This window comes from Arachis hypogaea, chromosome 4 (assembly GCF_003086295.3).
Source record: "Arachis hypogaea cultivar Tifrunner chromosome 4, arahy.Tifrunner.gnm2.J5K5, whole genome shotgun sequence".
In the NCBI taxonomy this organism is placed as follows: domain Eukaryota; kingdom Viridiplantae; phylum Streptophyta; class Magnoliopsida; order Fabales; family Fabaceae; genus Arachis; species Arachis hypogaea.
Genome location: NC_092039.1, coordinates 122,399,163 through 122,424,763, shown reverse-complemented (window position 1 = coordinate 122,424,763; position 25,601 = coordinate 122,399,163). Strand labels below are relative to the sequence as shown.

The 25,601-nt window shown below is 34.2% G+C and overlaps 2 protein-coding genes and 1 long non-coding RNA gene across 3 annotated transcripts; 2 read left to right on the top strand and 1 right to left on the bottom strand.

The window, feature by feature from the left end:
• Window positions 1-10,011: 10,011 nt before the first annotated feature.
• LOC112797746 (uncharacterized) lies at window positions 10,012-11,110 on the bottom strand. The gene is made up of 3 exons (XR_003199858.2): window positions 10,868-11,110; window positions 10,607-10,683; window positions 10,012-10,493 (listed from the first exon to the last, which is right to left on the bottom strand). It is a non-coding gene; the product is annotated as an uncharacterized lncRNA (long non-coding RNA).
• Window positions 11,111-12,875: 1,765 nt separating this feature from the next.
• Window positions 12,876-15,939, top strand: LOC112797744 (receptor-like protein 7). The gene has a single exon (XM_025840823.3). The coding sequence runs from the start codon at window positions 13,072-13,074 to the stop codon at window positions 15,772-15,774; it is 2,703 nt and encodes a 900-aa protein (XP_025696608.1). The 5' UTR covers window positions 12,876-13,071; the 3' UTR covers window positions 15,775-15,939.
• A 561-nt stretch (window positions 15,940-16,500) lies between these two features.
• LOC112797743 (TMV resistance protein N-like) lies at window positions 16,501-22,730 on the top strand. The gene is made up of 6 exons (XM_025840822.3): window positions 16,501-17,557; window positions 17,644-18,964; window positions 19,315-20,422; window positions 20,594-20,896; window positions 21,003-22,403; window positions 22,499-22,730. The coding sequence occupies exons 2-5, from the start codon at window positions 18,366-18,368 to the stop codon at window positions 22,374-22,376; spliced, it is 3,384 nt and encodes a 1,127-aa protein (XP_025696607.3). The 5' UTR covers window positions 16,501-17,557; window positions 17,644-18,365; the 3' UTR covers window positions 22,377-22,403; window positions 22,499-22,730.
• Window positions 22,731-25,601: the final 2,871 nt, after the last annotated feature.

Genomic DNA, 25,601 nt, shown 5'->3' with positions numbered 1-25,601 from the left:
ACTTGAAAAAGATGATGATGGCAAAGATGTGGATGAAACACAGTATAGAGGAATGATTGGTTCACTAATGTATCTTACCTCCTCTAGACCGGATATCATTCAAAGTGTGGGTGTATGTTCAAGGTTTTAATCTCACCCAAAGGAATCCCATCTTTCGGTTATTAAGCGCATCATTAGATATATTAAGGGAACTAGTGATTATGGCTTGTGGTATCCAAAATCTGATGACTTTTGTGCAGTAGGGTTTTGTGATGCAGATTATGCGGGAGATAGAGTGGATAGAAGGAGCACCTCCGGCATGTGTTGCTTCCTTGGAAGCTCACTCAACATGTGGTCAAGTAAAAAACAAGCCACAGTAGCTCTATCCACAGCTGAAGCTGAATACATATCCGCATTTGCATGTTGTTCACAATTAATTTGGTTAAAAACGCAGTTGGAAGATTACAAATTAAAGATCAATAGTATACCATTATTTTGTGATAACATGAGTGCTATAAATATTTCAAAAAATCCTATTTTGCACTCAAGAACCAAGCAAATTGAAATTAAATATCATTTCATTAGAGAACATGTGCAAAAGGGTACTATTAATATTCAATTTGTAAAATCGGAAGACCAACTTGCTGACATTTTTACAAAAATCCTCTGTGAAAACAGATTCTGTTCATTAAGAAAAAGCTTGGGAATGATTGATCTTGTCTCTATTGATAATTTGTGAAATTCTGATTCTGCCCAGTTTTGTCTCGTAGGAATGGACGAGATAAAAATAAGGATGATGGAAGGGATGTGATAAAGGGGGAGGCTATGCAGAAATTCATCTTCGTGGGCCATACCAAATCTTTTTGACTCCATCATGACCGTTTTGTTAGTTCCTCATTCTTGAAAATCACAATCTTTTTGAAGTCTTATCATATCTAGTTGAAAGAAGCATAGTGTCAAATCAAATCTTTCCTTTCAACTAATCCTTTGATTTAAGGAAATCACTTTTTCAAATTCTTGGAAACCTCCTGGTTAATAACGGCGCTCATGATGGTCATTAACTTCTCCCACTATCTCTCTCCAATCAGCATTTAATGCCCCTCTAACCTTCTTCCACTCACCTCACCCTTTGGCCTTCTCTTCAACCTCCATCCCCATTCATCTTCTTTACATAATGAAAAAAAACTGCACCAAGAAAGAGTGAAAGAATTCATCTCTCTCAAAAACCTTCCACTCCCCAAACTCACACCCACATACATATTCACTCCACTTCATCTTCTCCCTCACCTTCCACCAAGCAACCCGAATCCATGAGGCGCAAGGTAATAGCACAGAAATCCTCTGGAAGGAGGAAAAGTGAAAAGAACAAGGAACCCAGCGTTGACCAAGAAGAAGAATCGCACACATCACCGATTTCATCACCGCCACCTTCTCCACCAAAGAAAGCCACTCCCGGAAAGAGTTCTCAGAAGACCAAAGGTTTCGTGTTGCATGAGACCAGGGAACCCGCAAACCTTGAATCATTAGAATTCAAGAACAAATTTCACAAGCCACACTCTCACTATGATCCATCAAGGTTCTCTACATGTGCATTCTATGAATTCCACCAGGAAGTTTTGGAAAAGAGGCATATGTGTCTCTCATACTTAGTGAAACTTGATTCTATGGCTGCCAAAGGGATCAACCTACATCCTCTGTTTGACAATCTCAAATGGTCCCCATTACTTCTCATTCACAAATGGTTTATCCAGGATTGGTAAGGCAATTTTATGCTAATCTGCGACTGATTGATGGTAGTCTTCACTCTTATGTAGGGGTGGCAAGCGGGGAAGCCCGCCCTTAGGCGGGCTGGCCCGCCTCGTCCCGCCTAGTGAGGCGGTCCCAGAATCCCAGCCCGCCCCGCCTAACGGCGGGCTGGCGGGCCGGCGGGCCAAGCCCGCCAAATATCCTTTTTTTTACTTTTAAATATTAAATAATATATATAAAGATATAAAAAAATCTCTTTTATTTTTTTACTTTTAACTATTATAATTTCTAAAAGTATAAACAAATTATAATTTTTATATTCACAAACACTAAAGTCTTTGTAATTATAAATATCTAATAAACATAATTATAAACTAAGTTTTCATCCAAAACATAATTATAAATATTGTTCCCAAAGCAAAATAAACATAATCCAAAACATAATTATAAATATTGTCTCTAAAACAAAATAAACATAATCCAAAACACTCAATTTTCATCTTCATTTTCTTGTAAGTTGGGTTGGAAGAAGTTGGATTTTGGTAAAAAGATATTGTAAAAATACCCCCTTGCTAAAAAATACTAAGCCCGGCGGGGAAGCCCGCCCCACCCCGCTCCGCCAAAGCCCGCCAAAACCCGCGGTTTAAGCGGGCTTTTGCTATTTGGCGGTCCCAATTTTCTATCCCAACCCGCCTTTTTTGGCGGGTTACGCGGGCCGGCCTGGCGGGTTCAGGCCCGTTTGCCACCCCTGCTCTTATGTGAAGCGTGTGCATATCACTCTGAACGCTGAGACCATGACAAACCCCAATTTGACGGTTTGTTGTGTATTGAATTTAGAGTATTTTGATAACCTTTTGTCACATTTAGCCTATGAATTAGCATGGTTTTGTTATCTCTCCCATATTTGTGCCTAAGTATAAAAACATGCTTTTTAAGCTTTATCTTGATGAATTCTAATTTCTCTTTGATTCCATAAGATGCCTTGATGTGTTTGCTAGTAATTACAGGATTGAAATAGGATAGGCATGGATCAAAGGAAGCAAGGAAGGAAGCATACAAGTGGAGAGAAGCACAAAAAGCCAAAGAATTGATCCAGGCCATGCACGCGTACGCGCACAAGGCGCTCGCGCACACATTGCGAAGTAGGCCAAGGACGCGCACGCGTACCGTGCGCGCACGTGCCGATGAAGGCACATGACCTCACTAATGCAACACGTGCCTGGCGATTTGAGAGGGTTTCTGAACCCATTTTGGCGCCAAATGCTAAGGAAGAAGAATAAAAGGATGAAGGATTAAGGGGAAGGCAAATTAGAGAATGAACTAGGGTACACACACTCACTAGGATTAGTTTAGTTTTAGTTTCTAGAGAGAGAAGCTCCCACTTCTCTCTAGAATTAGAATTAGGATTAGGTTTAGGTTAATCTCTCTTCTTAGATCTAGGTTTAATTCATACTTTGATTCAATTTTCCTTTATCAATTCTCAATCTTCTTCTCTTCCTCTTTCTAGTCATGTGTTTTAATAATTGTAATTCTTCATTTTGTTTTGGATAGATTGTTGTTCCTTTATTTCCTTTCAATAATGCAATTTGAGATAATTCATGTGATTGTGATGTTGTTGATTGTTGTTGATTAATTCTTTGCAATAATTGTAGCTAGATTCTATTCTTGTTGTCAATTTACCATGCTTTCCTTTTATGCCTTCCAAGTGTTTGATGAAATGCTTGGTTGGATTTTAGTGTAGATTTTGTCCCTCTTGGCCTAGGTAGAGTAATTAGTGACTCTTGAGTTATCTAATTCCTTTGTTGATTGATAATTAGAAGTTGCTAATTGATTTGAATATCTCTAAAGCTAGTCTTTCCTTTAGGAGTTGATTAGGACTTGAGGAATCAAATTGATTCATCCACTTGACTTTCCTCCATGGTTAGAGGTTAACTAAGTGGGAGTAATGGATAATTCTCATCACAATTGAGAAGGATAACTAGGATAGAACTTCTAGCTCTCCTACCTTGCCAAGAGCCTTTTATAGTTGTCAGTTTACTTTCTTGCCATTTATCTTTCATGCCTCTTATCCAAAACCCCAAAACACATCACAACCAATAACAAGACACTTCATTACAATTCCTAGGGAGAACGACCCGAGGTTTGAATACTTCGGTTTATAAATTTAGGGGTTTGTACTAGTGACAAACAACTTTTTGTACGAAAGGATTATTGTTTGGTTTAGAAACTATACTTTACAACGAGATTTTATTAGTGAAATTCTAAACCGTCAAAAATCCAATCGTCAGACCATCGGCGCTGAACTTGGCTACACGGATGAAGGACCGAGGGTTTACATGACTAACAAATGGGACTCACACGTCAGGTTTACATACAAGCAAGTTCTTTCTCATATCTGTGAAAATATGTCTGGATTGGACGGTACTGTTCCTACTCACAAAACTCTTGGACCAACCAGCTCACTACTGCACCGTATCATAACTCACATTTTGACCCCGCAGAGTGGTTCTCACAACAGGGCAACAATATCTGATTCTCTCATCATATTTGCTCTTGTTACTTCATCTCCTATTTCATTTGCTTATCTCATGATTAGACATATGTGTGAGTCTGTAAAAAGTACCAAGAAGGCTAATTTACCTTATGGAATGTTTCTCACGTGTATTTTTGAGTACTTTAAGGTAGATTTAATAAATGAGGATGTAGAAAACAAATTCTCTATGATCAAAGGAGGCAGAGCTGTTAAAAGAACCAAGGGTAAGAAATCTATGCCTTCGGATAGCGACTTTGAGAGTCAGCCTGAATCCTCCAAAGCAACCGAATCAATAAGGGAAATTCTCACTGAATTCTCCAATATGTCTGAGCTAATGGTGCAATCTCATAGGGCGGCTCGCAAGCTAGCCTATGAAAATGAAAGGGCTTAGGGGAGATGTAAAGATAGAGTGGGTCTAATGCTGGAAAACTTGGAGAAGGATCTGGGCATTGGTAGTGAAGAAGGCGCTGAAGACTCTGATTTTAATCTCTCTGATGATTAATTATTGTTTTCTTTGATATTGGCACTTTTAGGCTCAATTTGATACTCTGTTTTGTTAGGTTGGATGCTGTTAGTACCATAACCTTGTGGTACTTTGTGGATACTTTTGGGTTATATTTTGCATATTCTGTTTTTTATGTCAAATTCTTTTTGCAGGTGCCCCTTTGATGACAAAAGGGGGAGAAAGTGCTGAAAATTGAAACTGAAAAATAGAGAAATTGAAACTAGAAAATAGGGGATGAAATTCTCTTTTGAGAATTCATGATCACCCTTGTTAAAAAGGATACACCTGATGCTTGATAATGCATACTAATAATGCTTGGTTGATTATAATTGTAATGCATTTGTTTTGATCATGTGGCTGCCTGGTTGGTTATTAATATGTATTCTTGTGATAACTTTATCTTGATGAATATGTTTGCTACTAGTGAAATAGGAATATTCTGATTCATCTTGGTAAACATGTTTGCTAAATACTTTATTTTTTTGGCAGTTTCTTTAAAGCATTGGGTATGAAAATAAATGCTGAAAAAATTTGCTATGATCATGCCATGATTAAAAATATTTTCTTTCCATAAGTATGTTGCTCTGATTTGATTGGAAAATATTTTTAAAACAGTAATTTTTCAAAAGACTTTTTGATTGATCTAGTTTGAGCAGAAAATTAATTTATGATAACAAATGAGTTTTGATTATCAATCCAACTCTGCTCATAAATCAAATATTTAGCATCATGTAATAAATATGCTAAATAACATTGTTACTTGAAACTTGATTAAAATGTTACAGGTTAGTGCTTCCCTTGGTAAAAATGGCATATATCAAGGGGGAGCCATGTGACAATTTGAAAGGGGGAGAAATTCAAAAATTCAAAGGGAGTATTCTTTACTCTGTCTTAAATTTTTTTTCCATTTCAATTTTAATAGTGTTTGTCATCAAGGGGGAGATTGATGAGTTTGGAAAACTCTATTTCTAATTAAGTGATGATCAAACATTATTAATATGATTAATTGCAAAAATTATTAAATTGATATTGGATTGAATGATTAAATTATTTTTACAATGCAGGTTCTATTTGGGTCGAAATAAAAGAAATTGGCAAGCCCAAGTGTGTTACTTGTAGCTCAGCCTTGAAACAAAATGTCCAAATTAATTTTAGCTGAAGCAAGTTGTTATTATGGGCCAAATTGATCTATTATTGTTACAAGCCCAAGATTTTGCTAGTTACCCCAATGCATGATCCGAAAAATAATTCATCAGAAAAAGCAAATGTTATCATTTGTCTTGTGCCTTCCAACGATTCCATTTGTTATTATGGATGGACTTCAAAATCTAATTTGCTAGCATTGGAAATATAAATGAGAGAGAGAGTAATTGATTTGATGGCTTCAATAACTCTACACGCTATCTTATGCAAGGGAAGTTGAACTTTAATTTTACTTTATCATTACCCGTTAGCTAGAGTTCAAATTTCTCGCTCTCTCCTCTCTCTCATCTTTCTTCTACCTTCGGTCATATCATCACAGAGAAAGCATGGAGGCTATGGCTAGACACCGAAGAGATGAAGAACACTCAACAAAGACCATCACAATGATGGCAAGAAAAAGAAAACATAAAGTATGATGTGGTTGAGATTTTCACCAAAAATGGTAAGATTTGGTGAGGTAATCTCGAGCTCTTCATACCCAAAAAGAAAGAAGAAGATCTCGACCAACGAGGAGGAGATTCTTGGAAGCTTGGCTTGTCTCTGATTCTACTCAACCACCACAGAAGGTAGCTAGGGTGGCTACATGATGGAAGAGGCAGAGATTGGAGCAGATGAAGCCATTATCATTATGAAGCATCAAGGGCCAGAAATCCATCTTGGAGAGCAAGCCAAGGATGGAGCGCTCGGATTGATGAAGTCTGATGACCAAGGAAGAACTAAAGGTATTTGCATGTTGGGTTTTGCATGAGTTACCTCTTCTCTCTCTCTCTGGCCGAACTGGTTATGTGTGAAGGAAAAGAAGTTAAGCTTGGGTTTTGGTTTTAACTGTGGAGACTCCCCTCTTCTATAAAAAGGGTAAACAGTCACGGTTTGATTCAAGGAGTTAGAAGTAAGCAGTGAGAGTGCAAGGCACAGGATTCTCATAGCTACCTAAGCTTACAGATTTTCTTCTCCTTCAATGTATTCTGTTTTGTGTTTTTCTGTTTAATTTTGTCATGTCTTGAGTCTCATGGAAAAGGCAAACAGCGAGGTTTGTATGAAAAAGCCATAGAGCGAAAAAAGGTAGAGAGTGTAAAATTAAAAGAAAAAGCCATAGATATCCTTAGAGTTCCTTTGTACATCTATGTTGTGTTTCATGATTCTGTGGGAATCCCCTTGTAAGTTGGGTTAGCACTTTACAGTCTATAATCAAGAAGATTATAGTGAAATTCCATCATTGTTGTGATGGAGACTGGATATAGGCTGCACTGCACTTAACAGCTGAACCAGGATATATCTGGGTGTAATTTTCTCTCTCTTCTACTCCATTTCTGTTTCTACTGCACAGGAGATAAAACTAAAAATATCTCGTGCCAAGTGGCGAGACAAAAAGACAAGTCTCGTGGCTAGGGACGAGACAAAAATCAAAAAGTCTTCTCAAAGACCAGCAAGTGCAATCAAGTAAAAAGGGGCTAAGATTCAACCCCCCTTCTCTTAGCCACTGAAAATCATCAATATTAAAATTAGTAGTATAAAAAATATTTTAAATTTAATATTATGAAAAAATTAATATATATATATATATATAAGGACTAATTTGATTAATTTTTAAAATTTTAATGATGAAAATGACTTACGTTAAAACTTTCAAGTACTATTTTGATTATAAATAATTTTTTTTTACATGTCAAGTGACATGTGACATGTTAAGTGTCACTAATCTGACATGTCAACCAATCATCTTGTGACATGTGGTATTAACCTATCATATCATTATGTCATATGACACTTAATGTGACACGTCATCGTCTAACTGATAGAAAGACCAATTTGACTTACATTTTATCTTTCAAATATTAATATAACTAAAAAAATTATTTAAAAATTAATTTAAAAAATAAGTAATCTTTTTTAAAAATGAATTTGACTATTAACCCTTTCAAATACTAATATGCAATACATAAAACTCTAACACCAATGTCCAATTGCAATGCATGTTCCAAAAAGTAAGAGATAGAATGAAACTCAAAACACATCAGTTAGCAAAAAGAACCATACAAATAAAAGAAATTAATATATATATATATATATATATATATATATATATATATATATATATATATATATATATATATATATATATCAAACCAACCCATCCATCTATGTATGTCTGTTAAATTAGCAGATCAAACTGAACAACATAAGTTTTGGTGCTTGAGTTCTAATTATTGAAATTTCATAAACGAATTTTAATTTAATTTCCTTCTATTCACTTGCTAACTCCACTAATTAATTGTTTATAGTTGTACACTAAGTATTTCAATAATATATTTTTAGTCCACATTTTTAAATATTAATAATTAACTAATGATAAAAAATAATAAATCTTGCTCATCCTCAAATATTCAACCATAAAAATACACAATTCTTTTTTTCAATAGTATATATCATAATATGGCAAATTTTAGCATTAACTTTTCCAGTCATATGTAGGGTGTTCAAATCCAAACCGATTTAAATTAAACCGCTCATTCAATTCAATCTAAAGCGAAAATCGATTAAAACCGTACTAATTCGAATTTAATTGGATTCTATTTTTTGTAAACCGCTGAATTGGATCGGATTTCGGATCTACTTTCCATAACCAATCAAATCCAATCCAAACCGCATAATGTGCTATAATATTATTATTTTATTATTATATTTACAATTATACTTAAACATGTTCAATTTGTTATACATTTTTCTATTATTCATGTATTATTATGATTTAATAAATATTTTATGTTAAAAATATTATTTATTTATTTTAACTAACATATAATTTTATTTCTATTGTTATGTTATTCTTGACTTTTTAAGATATTGTTAAAACTTACTATGCCATTATTGATTATTTAAAATTTGATGTTAAGACTTCTTATATGTATTTAATTTTTTTAATTTACAAAATCGCAAATCCAATCCAATCCAAACCGCTTGAAATTGGATCGGATCGGATCGGATTTTTTTTAAAGTCATCCAATCCAAACCGCACCATGAACACCCCTAGTCACATGTATTTGATAACAAAAAAGTAATAAAACAAGTAGTTCTGAAAAATTTTGCGATACTTAAAAGTCCTAAAGGAATAAAAAGTATCAAATGATTTTTTAGACATATATTTAAATACATAACGACATAAAAAAAATCTCATTTTTACATTAATTGCGTAAATGATCATTTAAAATAACAATTGTAATTAAACTATTATATAAAAATTAAACTCATTTTGTGATGGACTTGTATCATATCCCCAAAAAATTGTAACAGTGGACCTTATATACCTGATTGAAAACTTTTAGTAGAATGAAATTGATAAATCGTGTTTAGCATTGTAATTTTTCTTGGACCTATAAATTTATAATTTCAATTCTTAAAGAATTTATTTGGTATTTTTTTTTTCAAAATAAGGTATAACTGTATAAGTCTACTTCAAAATTTGTTAAAGACCTATTTTTTCTATTATTTATAAAAAAAAAGTTATTTTCTTCTGATAATATTAAAATTAAAGCACCAAAAAAATCTGATGGTTTATGTGTCCTTCAAACAAATAAACAAATAAACAAATTTTAATCTAATTTAGTTTCTTTCTAATCACCTGCTAACCCCACTAATTAATGGTTTATGTGTCCTTCAAAAAAAGGTAATAAGACAACTAAGTTATGAAAAAGTTTGCCATATCATATAAGTCCTTAGGAATAAAAGTATTAAATAAGTTTGTGGAGGATAATAAGCAAGCTGAGAGGTTTTGTATGTGACATGAATGTGTCAGACTTCCTGCATGTGCTTTGAACTTTGAAAGGGTCTGCAGAAGCCGCCACAATCAATAGTTTTCTTGTTTTCCCCTGAATGAACGGCAATGCCATATCACACTCTCATGAGTATGATTTATCATCACTATTGGCATTAGGAATAATACATACATGTCACTTATGCAACTGCGTTACTTAAAGAAAGATAAAGATAACGAGAAAATGAAGCATCAAGGACGTCAATGCAAGTTATTAACAAAGTCAAATAGTAGTGACAAAAATATACTATCAAGGAACTTCACTATCAAGCTGTAACAAGAGACAAGTAAGTTCAGTTTGCGGAAGGTATGGAATGAAGCAGAGAAGTTACTCTGCATAAAAAAGTTAGAAAAAAAAAACAAAGTATACAGAAATCAATATATGCTCGGTTGAAGTTGCAACTTGCAAATACTTATTTTGCTTAACCAGTGGTGTCGAGTGCTAGAAGAACCATGCCCCTATATATGGGATCTCAAATACTCGAATAAAATTGCCTCTAAAAAAAGATACTCAAAGTTAGTATGAAAAAAATCTTAGGATAGTTAAAATCACATGATTGGCCATATTATGCAAATTATGCTAAACCAGTATGTGGTTTCAAAAGTCCGCAGAACCAGCCATGACAAGGATCACTATCTTTCTTTTCTTCCACGAAATGAGCAGCAATATCACACTCGGAATAATACAAATGCATGTGACGTTACTTGCTGCATGTCTGCTACACAGTATCACAATAATTAAATATTTTCAAACTACGAAAATAATGATTCAACATAAATATTGATAATAATATATTTAAAAACAATTATAGACATAATATCCACTCACAACTTGATTCCAAAAAACCGGAAGCAACTCTGAGCGCGTCAACGAGCTACCAATTAATGTCCAATAATTCTACAACTCTAGAAATATGACAATAATGATATTTGTGAGCTACTAATATTGTCAATTAACATAATCTTACTCACCTTGACAAAAGCCCCAAATTTTCTAACCCTAATAACCCTAATTCGGATTTATACATACCCATAAATATAGAGATAACAAAAATTGAAAATATGACTAATTATTGAGTCAAAGAGTTACCTTGAAACTTCAATAATAATTGGAAATCAAAGTTAAATGCTTCCTTCACTCATTAAGTTTAAACTCCATGAGTTGGAGATTTTGAGAAAATGAGATTTTGAATAAATAGAGATTGAATAGAAAAAGAGAAGGAAGTAAAATGAAGAAGATGAGTTTGATAATGGTATGTAATTACAAGAAGAAGAGATGAGAAGATAGAAGAGATTAAGAAGGTAAGAGAGATGAGAAAGGAGAGAGATGAGACTGAGAAAGGAAGGAGAAATGCTGGGGTTCGGGAGCCTTCTTCCAGGAAATAAAGGGGTTAATGGGGTCACGTGCTTTTCACGTGCCCCTCCTCTTTTTCTTTTTTCTTTTCAATTGTAACACTCCATTCCTCCTGGTTGCGGTTTTCTGCCGGAGTTCGATTCTGGGTCTCAGACCAACGTCATCATTCGATGCCGCCAACGTAAAAAATTCGTCTGAGGTAACTTCTTAAAGATTTTTAACTTTGACCAATAGTCCTATTTATTTGTTATAAATAATTTGCAAGTAGCACAGGTTTATGTATTCCTCTTTTTTAAACGGTTCTGTCTAATAGTCACAACCAAAATTAATGTGCTTCCACAATTTACATTTATGTGTTCCTCTTTTTTTATCATTCTTTGACCATGTTTTATTCTCTTTGTTGTAGAAGGATTTGCAGTGATAATGGCAGATGAAAAGAGTTAATACCCAAAATTGCTAGATTAAAGGAGAACAATCCTTCCAAAAAAAGGAAGAGTCTTATTCTCTTTGTTGTAAAAGAATTTGCAGTGGTAATGACAAATGGAAAGAGTTAATACCCAAAATTTCTAGATTAAAGAGGCGGAGAGCAACTTAGTTTGTTTAACATAATTTTTATTGCACCTTTCTTATTTTATTGTAAATTGATTTATAAGGTAATTTTGATGTCTATTTTGAAAATGTAGAAACACAATTATTTAAAACACTTAGATCTATCCAATTTAGACAAGTAAGGATGAAGAGAAAGCAATATCTTCGATCAAAGAGGAATGCCAATTTAGCTTCTACTTCAGGTTAGTACAAAAAGAGTCTTATAACATATTTTGTTCTGTTGAGCAATCCTGTCAAAAAAAAAAAAGGAAAACAAGACGATATGTGCCTCCAGCATATGATGATGCAGCTTGGTTTGTTTAACATAATTTTTATTGCACCTTCCTTATTTTATTGTAAATTGATTCATAAGGTGATTTTGATGCCTATTTTAAAAATGTAGAAACACAAGATCTATCCAATTTAGACAAGCAAGGATGAGGAGAAAGCAATATCTTCCGTCAAAGAGGAGTGCCAATTTACTTTCCACTTCAAGTTAGTACAAAAGATGAAAATCAACCAATCACTATTTAATAAAATGTTTTAAAAAAATTAAAACAAAAACTCTTATTTATTATTATTCAATTGAAACATCAAGTACTAATTAAATACAATAAACATACATTAAAAGTGTTATAATAATAATTATAAAAAATTTCAGTTACAAATATTCAAATTCTACAACTTATACATATTAAGATTCTTACTACTCTTCATTTCTTAATCTCTCATACTAATTGTCAAAAATTTATTAAATTTAATGTAATATTTTTATATGTTTTTCATTCTCATTGATTTATTCTTTTAATTATTTACAAACAAAAAAACCGCAGAAAAGACAAAGAATAGCCATTAATGCAAATCGAAAAATGAAAAAAAAGGAAAATACAGTTTTGTATAACTCTAATATAAATAACTTATGTCTTTTTTAAAAATAAATAAATTCAAAATCTATTTATAATATGTTCTCTAAAATATTTTTAATATAATATTTATTAAAATATAGTATATAGTATAAATAATCTACTTCTCCGCGCGCTGGTCTCACTCTAGTTAAAATTAAAGCACCAATGCAAAGATATCTGAACTCTCTTCCTGTATAAGCCACAGTGAGTTTACTTAGAGTCAATGATATGAAACAAATTGAAGAGAAAAAATTAAGTCTAACGATAGAATTCCTCTGCATATGCTTTGAAATTTGAAAGGGTCTGCCGAAACGCACTTATGAGTATGACTTATCATCACTATTGTCTATTGGAATTTAGCATCACCATCACTGCTTCACTATAAAAACCCATTAGAGTGTCCCAAACATTCCATCCACTGAAACCTACTGCTATACGATCACAATAATGGGGTTCTTATGTTCTCTTACTTTCTCCATACAGTTTCTTCTTCTCTTCTCATCTTCCCTCTTCACAAACTGTTTTACTTTGAATCATTCAACTACAACTCATCATCATGAGTGCCATCAACATGAAAGCAATGCCTTGCTCAGCTTTAAACAAAGCTTCTTAATAAGTAAGTCTGCTTCTTACAATCCTTTCAGTTATCCTAAAACTCTTTCTTGGAGTCCTTCCACAGATTGCTGCTCCTGGGATGGCATTCAATGCGATGAGCTCACAGGTCATGTCATTTCCATTGATCTTAGTAGCAGCCTGCTCTATGGTTCCATGGATGCCAATAGCACCCTTTTCTCACTTGTGCATCTTCAAAGCCTTGATCTTTCAGACAATGATTTCAATCACTCACAAATTCCTGCCAAGATAGGTGAGCTTTCACAGCTAAGACATCTGGATCTTTCTCATGGCAATGAAAACACATTCTCTGGTGAAGTTCCACCTCAAGTTTCACAATTGTCCAACTTGTTGTCCCTTGATCTTCGCAGCTATACTCTTCAGCCGCTTCCATATAATCTAATCAACCATTTGCAACTAAAGGCATCCACTCTCACAAGCTTAACACAAAACTCGACTAGACTTGAATACCTTCGTCTGAGTTTTGTGACCATTTCATCATCTTTACCTCATACTCTCACAAACCTTACGTCTTTGCAAAAGCTTTCTTTTCGCCAATGTGAACTATATGGTGAGTTTCCAGTCGGAATATTCCATCTCCCAAACATAACAGTCTTGAGTTTCGGGGACAACCAAAATCTCCAGGGCACATTACCTGCATCCATTGGAAACCTAACCAATTTAGCTTTCTTGTATCTTGAAGATAATAGCTTTCATGGTGAAATCCCGCAGTCTCTTTTTAGACTCGAAAATCTTGAAATTTTGTCTCTGTCGTATAATTTCTTTGAAGGGCAACTAGCACTTGACATGTTTTTGAAGCTAAAGATGCTTAATGTTCTTGACTTGTCTATCAACAAATTGTCTTTGTTGTCACAAAATAGGACTGTCAATGTGACAATCCTTCCTCCAATTCAATGGTTAGGATTGAGTGAATGCAATTTAAATGGAGAAATTCCAACTTGGATAATGAACTTAACCACTTTAAATGTCTTGAATCTTCATTACAATAATCTTCAAGGTGAAATTCCATATTTCCTCTTCAAGTTAGAGAATCTTACAGGTCTTGATCTAGGTGCTAATATGTTGGAAGGACAGATTGAGCTTGGCATGCTTTCAAAGCTCCAAAAGCTTACTTTTCTTGGTTTAGGCGGAGGCAACAAATTGTCTTTTGTTGAAGGGAAGAACACTACCAACGTAACATTTCCTCCTCAAATTCAATCATTGGATTTAGGGTCATGTAACTTAGTTCATTTTCCCAATTTTATACAGCACTTGCAAGAGTTGACTGATCTTCACATAAAACAGAATAGCATAAAGACTATACCGAGTTGGATATGGAATAAAACAACTCTTCAGTTTTGGGAAATTTCCAACAACCTGTTAATAGGAGAAATATCCCCCTTGATATGCAATCTACAATCCCTTATATATCTTGATTTATCTTTCAACTACTTAATTGGGATGATTCCATCATGTTTGGGAAGCTTCAGTCAATCTCTTCAATATTTGTCGCTCGCAGGAAACAAACTGATTGGCAATATTCCTCAAACTTATGAGAAAGGAAATGCCCTTCAGTTCATTGATTTTAGTTCTAACAAGTTGTATGGTCAATTACCAAGAGCACTTGTCAATTGCAGAATGCTTGAGTTTCTTGATGTGAGACATAACCATTTCAATGACTCATTCCCTTTCTGGTTAGGATCTCTTCCTAAGTTAAAGGCTGTTTCTTTACGTGATAATCAATTTCACGGAGCTATAATGTGTCCATTGAAATACACATTTCCTCAGCTTCGAATCATTGATCTTTCTCACAATGGTTTTTCAACAAAATTAACATCAGAAATAATCATGTGCTTCAAATCGATGATCATATCTGACAAAAGACAACTGGATTTCAAGGACTTGATTCTTAGTAAGAATATGTTCCTGGATATTGATTCGTCTTCATTTTCAATGTCCAACAAAGGAGTTGTCATGGATTATCTTGGGAGTCAATACCTTCATCATATGGTAGCCATTGATCTTTCAAGTAACAAAATTTATGGTGAGATTCCGGATATCATGGGAAGTTTGAATAGCCTTGTCGTGCTCAATTTGTCCAATAACATGTTTACTGGCAGCATCCCATCTTCCTTTGGAAAGCTTTCAAATCTTGAAGTCTTGGACCTTTCTCTCAATAGCCTCTCAGGAAATATTCCTCAACAACTCACAGGGCTAACCTTCTTGGATTTCTTCAATGTGTCTTTCAACAATCTCTCAGGTCCAATTCCAGAAAATGGACAACTTTCCACATTTGATAATAATTCATTTGAAGGAAACAAGGATTTGTGCGGGATTCAATTGTTGAAGAAATGTGAAGATCCTCCTAAGCCTCCATTGCAAAAACCTGATGGTGATCAAGATTCTGAGTCAGGATCTTTCTTTGAATTGTATTGGATGGTAATTCTAATTGGATATGGGGGTGGCCTTGTTGCTGGGTTAGCACTGGGAAATGCTTTCGCTGTAGATGTTTATAGGTTGCTGCAAAAGATCTTTTAAGTCACAAGTCTAGGTGTTGGTCTTTTCATGTGTGTAATCTTATATTATTTTTATTTTTGTGCTTGCATTTAAAATTGTTGTGTTTTTCTTATGTAAGAGTCAGCTATATGTAAACCCAAATAAAATTAGGCAAGATAAAAAGATAAATATAATATGTTATATATCTATTTTGTTTTTTTGTTTTTTTTTTTGAAATAAGAAAAGTCATACTTTGTATTCTATGATATAAAAAAGATTATAAGTTGATCAATTGAGCCAACAATAATAACAAAAATCAGGTTTTTCAATAAAACTAAAATTACATTCGACATCAAAATCCTAAATGTGTGAGAAGGAAAAAAAAATATTAATATAGAAATATAGAAAACAAAAATCATTTTATAAAAAATGTTGCTAACAAAAACAGGAAATTCTTATGCTTTCCTTTCTTTCTTTTTTTTTTTTCAAGAAGAAAAGTCAACAACACCATAGAAGAAAGAAGAAACAACAATGATCAATATCTCTTTTTTATAGTAAGAGAACTAATTTTTTTCATAGGAATTGAAGGATTATAGAAAATAAAATTACAACACCCCCTGTCAATAGGGACAATAACCTTGTAGAGAACATAGAAGTTTCGGGTATTATTTAGTGTATAAATACTAAATAGAATTATAGATATGTGTAAGGACCAATAAGGCATATCTCAATAATAATAGAATAACTAAGTGTTTACTTTTTGGCTCTGTTGTTTATCTTCTCCTCAAAAGAGCGTTGAACTCTTCTTACATGGTATCAAGAGCAAGGTTCGATCATGGCCTTAGCAATTAATTCCGGAAATTCAAAGATTTCTCTCTTCTCAATTCTAGACAAGTTAGATGAATCTAACTTTGTTATTTGGAAGCAACATGCTTTGTTCATAATCAGAGGACAAAATCTTAAATATTATATCATTAAAGGTAAAACTCCATCTCAGTTTGATTCTGAAATTTTGAAAGTTGCTGGCACTGTCTCTTCAAAATACACAAAATGGATGTTACAAGATTACAATTTTAGCTCTTGGATTCTTGCTTCGGTGGATTCATCATTCAAGAATTGAGTTGCACATTGTGCATCAGCATTAGAAATCTGGTAGACTCTTCAATTGCAATTTGCTGAAATCACAAAATCCAAGATCAAGCAATTAAAGAATCAACTTAAGCGGTGAAGAAAAAGAATCTTGAAATTATAGAATACCTTTTTCAGATAAAAAAATTGGTAGACTCTTTAATTGCTATTGGATATCAGATTACTAATGAGGATTACATTGAAGCTATTTGCAAAGGGATTCCTGAAGATTATTCAAGCTGCATCACCTTTGTTCAAGCAAAACCTGAACTATTTAGCATAGGAGAAGTAAAAAATCTGCTACTCTCTCATGAGGACACTCTTGAGAATTTTCGATCAATATCTCTCTTTTTGGTTCAAGCCAATTTTGCTCAGAATTTTTCATCCACACAAAGAAGTTATGCTAGAGGATTTGGTGGAAGAAGAGGAGGCAATCATGGAGGTAGGTTCTTTAAAGGTGGAAGGAGTTCTTGGCAACTCAACGATAGGCAAATCTGTCAAGTCTGTAATAGACCAGGTCACATTGCTATAAATTGCTATTTTTGATTTGATCATAGCTATCAAGGCTCTCTTCAATCATGCCAACCACCTCTACCCTCTACATCTTTTTATCAACCACAAACCTTTCTTGCTACACCATCAATGAATTCAGACTCAGGTGCAAGCTATCATCTCACAAATGATAGCTTTTAACCTGGTATTGAGAACTTCCTTATTGATTCACTTATTTGTATAAACTAGACTGTAACTATGACTTTACTTCTCTTCTTAATTCATTTGCAGCCATGAAGCAAAACTCCTGGAAAGCATTGCTGAACACATGCATAAAAAGTTGATTCCAAAGTTACCATCTTGCACAGAGAACTGTGTTGGAATGCTAAGAAGGATTGGTTTGGGTTCCCACTTATGTGGAAAAAATGATGATTTCTGGCATGGTACTATTAATGAAATAAAAAAGTGGTCTGCAAATCAAAATTTTCAAGGCATTGAAAATAAGTTATGACTATTTAATGCTAATAAAGCAGAACATTTTTCTTGATATTGCTTTTTTTTGGAAATATTAAATACACTAACTAAATAAAAGTAAAATTAAATACGAATGATGAAATTTTTGATATAAATATATCATTATAATTTAGAATTTCTGGATACATATGAAGAAGATTTTTGTCATGAGTTATTCCGTTATAGTTAAAAGAAGACATAGCAAATGGGAGACCAATATGGTCTTATCTAGATGCAACAACCCAATTCACCTTTTTAATTATTTATTAACGATTCACCTTTATTTTAATTTCCACACAAATTACCAAAGTAAACGCTTATTCAGCTATTCTGCACCCTCTCCTTTCCCTGGAGTGTGTAGGCCATATCTTTAAAGAAAATGGTTTGCACTCCTTCCTGGCTTTCTCCTATCCTGTCATGGAAGCTACCCAAGCAGCTTCTGCTCACTTTCCTCTCTATTCACACGCATTAAACCATGATATTTATTTGCTATTCAATCTATGTCAACAATACTTACTAAACACAACACTGCTAAAAAAAATATACACACCACAAAACACAATCTGTTATTACACCTTCCCATATACATGGCAATGGCATCTTTAGCTGCTGAAGCCTCTTCTTTCTCCACTCCTCCTTCACCAAGATCATGGACCTATCACGTGTTCTTGAGTTTCAGGGGTGAAGACACTCGCACAGGCTTCACTGATCATTTATGTGCCTCGCTTGAAAGGAAGGGAATCACAACATTCAGGGATGACAAGGACCTTGAGAGAGGTCAAGTTATCTCTCTTGAACTCCTCAGAGCAATTCAAGAGTCTATGTTTGCCGTCGTTGTTCTCTCGCCAAACTATGCTTCCTCTGCTTGGTGCTTGGATGAGCTTCAAAAGATTGTTGAGTGCAAACACAACCTGGGACTACAGATTGTGCCAGTCTTCTATGGTGTTGAGCCCTCTGATGTGAGGCACCAAAAAGGAACATTTGCTGAAGCTTTCAGAAAACATGAACACAGATTTGGAGAAGGCAGTGAGAAGCTTAGAAGGTGGAGAGATGCTTTCACACAAATTGCTAGTTATTCTGGTTGGGATTCCAAACATCAGTAAGTAATTCTTCGTTTATTTTCTACTATGTTAATCTGAATACACACTAGTACTTATCACTATAACATTGGTTAGCAAGATGTTTGTTACAATCAAAATTAAAATACAATCAACATATTATGGTAATTAAATGTTTTGGTGTAAATGATAACCATCTAATTGCTGAAGTGCTATTTCTTTTTTCGGAATGATTGTTCATCAAGTTATAATATTTATACTACGTATTTTTGTTAGAAAATTATAACTTTGCTTAATTTTGGAAACTAAAACACCGGTTACACTATTTTGCTAGTGTTTCTTGAGTGACAAGCAAGATGTATGACTTTTCTTGACTTTATGATCTTTTTAGACTTGAGGCAAGATTTGTGGAAAGCATTTCTGAACACATACATAGAAAGCTAATTCCGAAATTGCCATCTTGCACTAAGAATCGTGTTGGGATTGCTTCAAGGTTGGAGGAAGTGATTAATCTCATAGGTATTGGGTTGAATGATGTTCGCTTTGTAGGGATATGGGGAATGGGTGGCATAGGAAAGACAACTATAGCGAGAGCAGTATATGAAGCCATCCGAGGTGAATTCAAAGTTTGTTGCTTCATGAGAAATGTTAGAGAGTTGTCTGCAAAAAATGGTTTTGTTCAGTTGCAAAGAGACCTTCTTGCGTGTCTAAACATAAGTAGCTATTTTCATGACATAGAAGATGGAAAAACAACGATAAAAAGTGCTTTGTGCAATAAGAAAGTTCTTCTTGTTCTTGACGATGTAAGTGAGCTAAACCAATTAGAGAATTTAGCGGAGAATCAAGATTGGTTTGGACAAGGAAGTAGAATAATAATCACAGCCAGAGATATGCACTTGCTAGATATACATGGAGTCCATGGAACTTATGAAGTTAAAGGGTTAGATCAAGAAGAAGCTTATAATCTGTTTTGTTTGAAAGCCTTTAAACAACTTGAACCTAAAGAAGGATATTCTTCTCTGTGTAAAGAAGTAGTGAAATATACTAAAGGTCTTCCTTTGGCAGTTGAGGTTTTAGGTTCCTATCTATATAGAAGAAATGCTGACTTTTGGCATAGTACCATTAGAGAAATAATGAATTTTCCACATTTTGAAGTTCTCAATGCATTGAAAATAAGCTACAATCATTTGATGACAACAGAGAAGAATATTTTTCTTGATATTGCTTGTTTCTTCAAAGGAATGAAAAAAGATGAGGCAATACATATATTAAGAATGTGTGATTTTTATGTTGGAGTTGGAAGTGATATTGGAAGCGGAATTGTTACATTGATTGATAAAGCTTTGGTAACTTTAGATCAAAATAATAAGTTAGAAATGCATGATTTGCTTCAAGAAATGGGGAGGCATATTGTGTATGAAGAATCTCCAAGTAACCCAGGCAAGCGTAGCAGGCTGTGGTCTAAAGATGACATTCATCAAGTGTTGACAAATGATCTGGTAGGTGAAACTTCCTTTACAACTGATTGATCTGATATAAAAATAAACATTTATTTGTTTTATTTCCTCAAGTTTTATCAATGTCCAAGTTTCCTTCTATTTCTTAAGTTCATGTTTTAGGTATCTTAGTTGATTGTAAAATTTATTATTTGTCATGTTTATTTTATTCAGGGAACAGAAGCTATTCAAAGTATGGTTCTAAACTTTGGACATGATAAATTTTATTGGTTCCGGAGTAAGCCATTCTCAGCACATTGGAGCATGGAAGCTTTCTCAAAGACAACACAGTTAAGATATCTCAGTTTACCATACATGGAACTTCCCCTTGGCCTCAACCACTTCCCTAGTTCAGTAAGAGTTCTGCATTGGGATTTTTGTCCTTTGGAAACTCTCCCCTTGTTAAATCAACAATATCAAGCTGTTGAAATCAAAATGCAACGTAGCAATCTTGAACAAGTTTGGCATGGAAAAAAGGTTAGATAATTTCATCAAGAGATCTTTTAAATTTGATTTTACTACTATATTGACTTATGAAAGACTAATATTTTGAAATATGTGTTTTTTTTTTCTTTTTAATCAGTTTTTGGAAAAGCTGAAGTACCTGGATTTGAGTAGCTCCCGCAACCTAAAGCAGACACCTGATATTTCCGGGGTTCCCATCCTTGAAACACTTGATCTCCAAGGTTGTGATAGCCTAACTGAGGTTCACATATCCCTCATACACCACAAGAACCTTGTTCACTTAAATCTAAGCTACTGCGAAATGCTTAAAACTCTTCCAGGTAAATTAGAGATGAGTTCCTTGAAGGAGTTGATCATTGAGCATTGTCAGAGTTTTGAAAATCCCCCAGAGTTTGGAGAATGCATGAGAAAATTGTCAAGACTTTCTCTAAGTGGAACTCCTATAGGGAAGTTACCCTCATCACTTGGAAATTTAGTTGGCCTTGAAGATTTGAACATAAAGGGTTGTGGAAAACTTGATTCTGTTCCTGATACCATTCATAGGTTAAAGTCCCTCAAGAACTTGGATCTTGGCTCTTGTTTTAACCTTCATGGATTGCCATCTTCAATGTCAAGCCTCCCCTTGCTGAGTAATCTAAATTTGAGTGGATGTTACCAGAGTGAAATATCTTTCTCTCATGATCTATTTTGCTACTTGCCTTCATTGATGCATTTGGATCTAAGTGGTCACTGGTTTGCTAATATCCCAATAAGCATTCATGAACTCTCCAAGCTTAGGTCCCTTAAGCTAAATGGATGTTGCCGTCTTCAGTTTCTGCCAAAAATTCCATCTAGTATTAGAGAATTAGAAGCATATGGGTGTAGATCACTGAACATATTTGAATCCAATGTTTTGTCAACCATTTTCACTGCCTTTAAATATTCTAGTGGCCAGGATCAAGAAAATCAAGGTGTGGTCTTGGAAATGCTAATCCCAAGTACCGAAATTCCATCTTTGTTTGGCCACTTTCCTCTGAAGGATTACCATTCAGCAATAGTCCCATATCCAAGTGTTTGCCGTTGGATTAAAAATATAAAGGGTATTGCAGTATGTTTCCTGTTTTATACAAAGTTTTGGGGATTTGATAAATCAGTGAAGTTGAATTTGTCTGTTAGCAATGGTAATAGGTGCATCATTCCTTGGAGAACATATAGAATGTGTGATGGCTATCACCTTTACATTCTCTGCTTGACCAATGATTACTTCGGGGAAGAATTTCAACAAGATATGGTGTTTAAATTATTGCTTCGGCCGGAGGTTGAGTATGGTGAATATGATTCTGAAGAGTTTGAACATATTCCTTGTTATCAAGCCAAAGTATTGAGCACTGGCTTGGCGTGCATCAACGAGATTGAAGATTTGAACCAAAGTGAGATTGAAAGGCAAAGAAATGAAGGACAGAGTCTATTTGACTTGAACAAAAGCATTGAGATAATGGATATATGTGAGTGAACTGAACAACTTTGGCAGGGAAGAAAGGTATGGCCATTTCCCAAGAGCACTATTTAATTTTGTCAGAAGAATCAACTTTGAAAGCTAATAACATTTTCACATTTTTTTCCAATTTTGATTAGTTTTTGAAGAAGCTGAAGTATACAGATACGAGTTTGGGCAAAAACTAAATTGATCTCATTTTTCTGGGTCTGGAAACATGAAACATCAGTTCTTAAAAGCTGTGGAAGCCTTAGCAATGCACAACTTCAGTCCATGTTGTTAATCTGCATCTGGTGTTATGTAAATTTGAGTTTGATGTAACCATGCATGAAACGATTTGAATTTATAAAATATAAACTGTTTGTATGTTAATGTTCTAGAAAAAGATACGAAACTGAAAACCTTTTTACCTTTTTTTGTGTTCGTTATGACAGATTTTATTTTCTAAGAAGAAAAAGAGACTATAAGTATTTAGAAGCTAGGGACTAGGCTCTAACTTTTGTTACATAACCAATTTACACTATCAAAAAATAACAAAAATTCTAACTCAAAATAAGCTAGCTAAGATCAACTCTTGCTAATAGTTAAGCATTTTACATACTTTTAACAATATATGTAAAATCACCAGTTAAAGCTAAAGGACTCAAAATGCAGATTTTCAGTCAAATTAGATGAGGAAACAGCTGCTACCTCCTGCCTCATTTCCTTGTGTCCAGAAACAAGAATTCCCACATTTGAGCCTTTCAGTTCCAATAGTAATCCTTCAAAAAAGAAAAAATAAAAGAAAAAAAACACAAAAAAAAAGTAAAGAGAAAAGTAAAGAGAGCAATTTCATTCCCTTGATGTCTCTAGGCTATAGTTTAAAATAAAATGCCCTTCACTTGAGGTTAATGTTATATTTATAAAGGTAATTAGTGTTATAGTTTACAAAATACATATTAAATTGCCCAATTCTTAGGTCAGGTCTTGCAACATAGTGCACATCTGTAGCATGGGAAAGGATTTGACCCCTCCATATTTTGTACCGTTGCTTCTTTTGCATTTTGTTTCTTGCTCCAAAGAAGAACTACACTAGCAACCATTGCTATGGAGACACATATCACTAACATGTTGATAGAAGATTCAAAGGGTATGAAAACATTTTATTGGTGTTACGATTAGTATGGACAATGTAGTAATGGTTAATCATCACTGTCTATTCTTAATATATAAAAGTAGATACATAAATTTATCCATATTACTTTTAAGACATCTTTCTTCTCATACTAATACCTTGTCGCTTACTTGACAAAATTTTAGAATCAACCACTCAATTTTTGTCAAATCATATATTATTTTCAAATCAGCAAAAAAAATGAAAAATAATATAAAATATACAAAAAATAATACAATAATTACCAACCACAATAATTAGAAATTAATAGCGTCTAACAAAATTTGTAACTTACAAAGACATTAAATCTATATTTCTATATTTATTATATTTTACCGTTGTAAACAATACAATAAATTTATAATTCTAAGAATTAGTTTCTATAAATAACTTATTCAATGTAATAAACATCCATATTGATGGTTTCAGTGGCTAAGAGAAGGGGGGTTGAATCTTAGCCCCTTTTTTCTTGCTTAAAACTGGCTGGACTTAGAAGAGACTTTTCTGTTTTATCTCGTCCCTAGCCACGAGACATTTTCATTTTGTCTCGTCACTTGACACGAGACATTTTTGATTCTTCATCTGAACAGTAAAAAAACAGAATTGAAGTAGGAAGAAAGAAAGAAGATTACACCCAGATATATCCTGGTTCAGCTGCTAAGTGCAGTGCAGCCTACATCCAGTCTCCATCACAACAATGATGGAATTTCACTATAATCATCCAGATTACAACTTGTAAAGTGCTAACCCAACTTACAAGGGGATTCCCACAGAATCATGATACACAACAAAGATGTACAAAGGAACTCTAAGACATCAATGGCTTTTCTTTTAATTTTGCACTCTCTGCCTTTTTCCGCTCTATGATTTTTTCTTACAAACCTCACTGTTTGCCTTTTTCCATGAGACTCAAGACATGACAAAATTAAACAGAAAAATACAAAACAGAAAACATTGAAGGAGAAGAAGAACTGCTAGCTTAGGTAGCTCTGAGAACTCTGTGCCTTGCACTCTCAAATCTTACTCCTTGAATCAAACCATGACTGTTCACCTCTTTTATAGAGAAGTGAAGTCTTCACAGTTTGAAAAACACAGAACCCGAACTCAGCTTCTTTTCCTTCAACAAAAACCGGTTCGGCCACACAGAGAGAAGAGGTAACTCATGCAAAAACCAACATGCAAATACCTCTGTTCCTTCCTTGGTCACCACTCTTCATCAATCCGAGCGCTCCATCCTTGGCTTCCTCTCCAAGATGGATTTCTGGCCCTTGATGCTTCATGATGAAGATGACTTCATCTGCTTCAATCTCTGCCTTCAACCATCACTTCGCCACTCTAGCTACTCCCTGTGGTGGTTGATCAGAAACGAAGACAAGTCACGCCTCCAAGATCTTTCTGCTGGCCGAATCTTCTTCTTTCTTTTTTGGGTATGGAGGATCCGAGATTAACTCACCAAATCTAACCATATTTGGTGGTTATCTCAGCCACTGCATACTTTTTGTTTTCTTGCCATCATTGTGATGGACTTGTAGCTTGTCCTTCCCTTGCTTCGGTAGCTCCATTTTGATTTCAAGGAAGCCATTGTTTCCTGTGTATTAACCGAAGAGAGAAGAAGAAAGAGATGAGAGAGAATATGAAGTTAGAGTAAAAGCACTAAAATGATATGTAGCAAGTTAAAAGAGTTGCTTTTACTCCCCTGGTGGATTAACGTGTAACATTAATCATAATGATTCCCATCACATCAAAGTCAATTTCTCTCTCATAGTTCCAAGACTAGCATATTAATTTTGAAATCCATTCTTAGCAAGCAATGGAATCCGTTGGAGAGCAAGAAGCCTTTATGCTTTCATTTTAAACTTGGTTTCGGGCCAGACTTGGAAGCTTTCATCAAAGCAATGTTTGGGCTTGGTAATGTTAGGATTTAAATTGGCCCAAGAGTATTTTCGGACCACAGCATGCATAAAACACATTTGGCTTATTGAACTTTGGCCCAATAAAAGCATTTGCTTTCCTGGTAAGTTTGAATCAAACACTAAACACACAAGAAAGCATTTGGGCTTGTATCAATAAAATTCATTCTGGCCCAATTA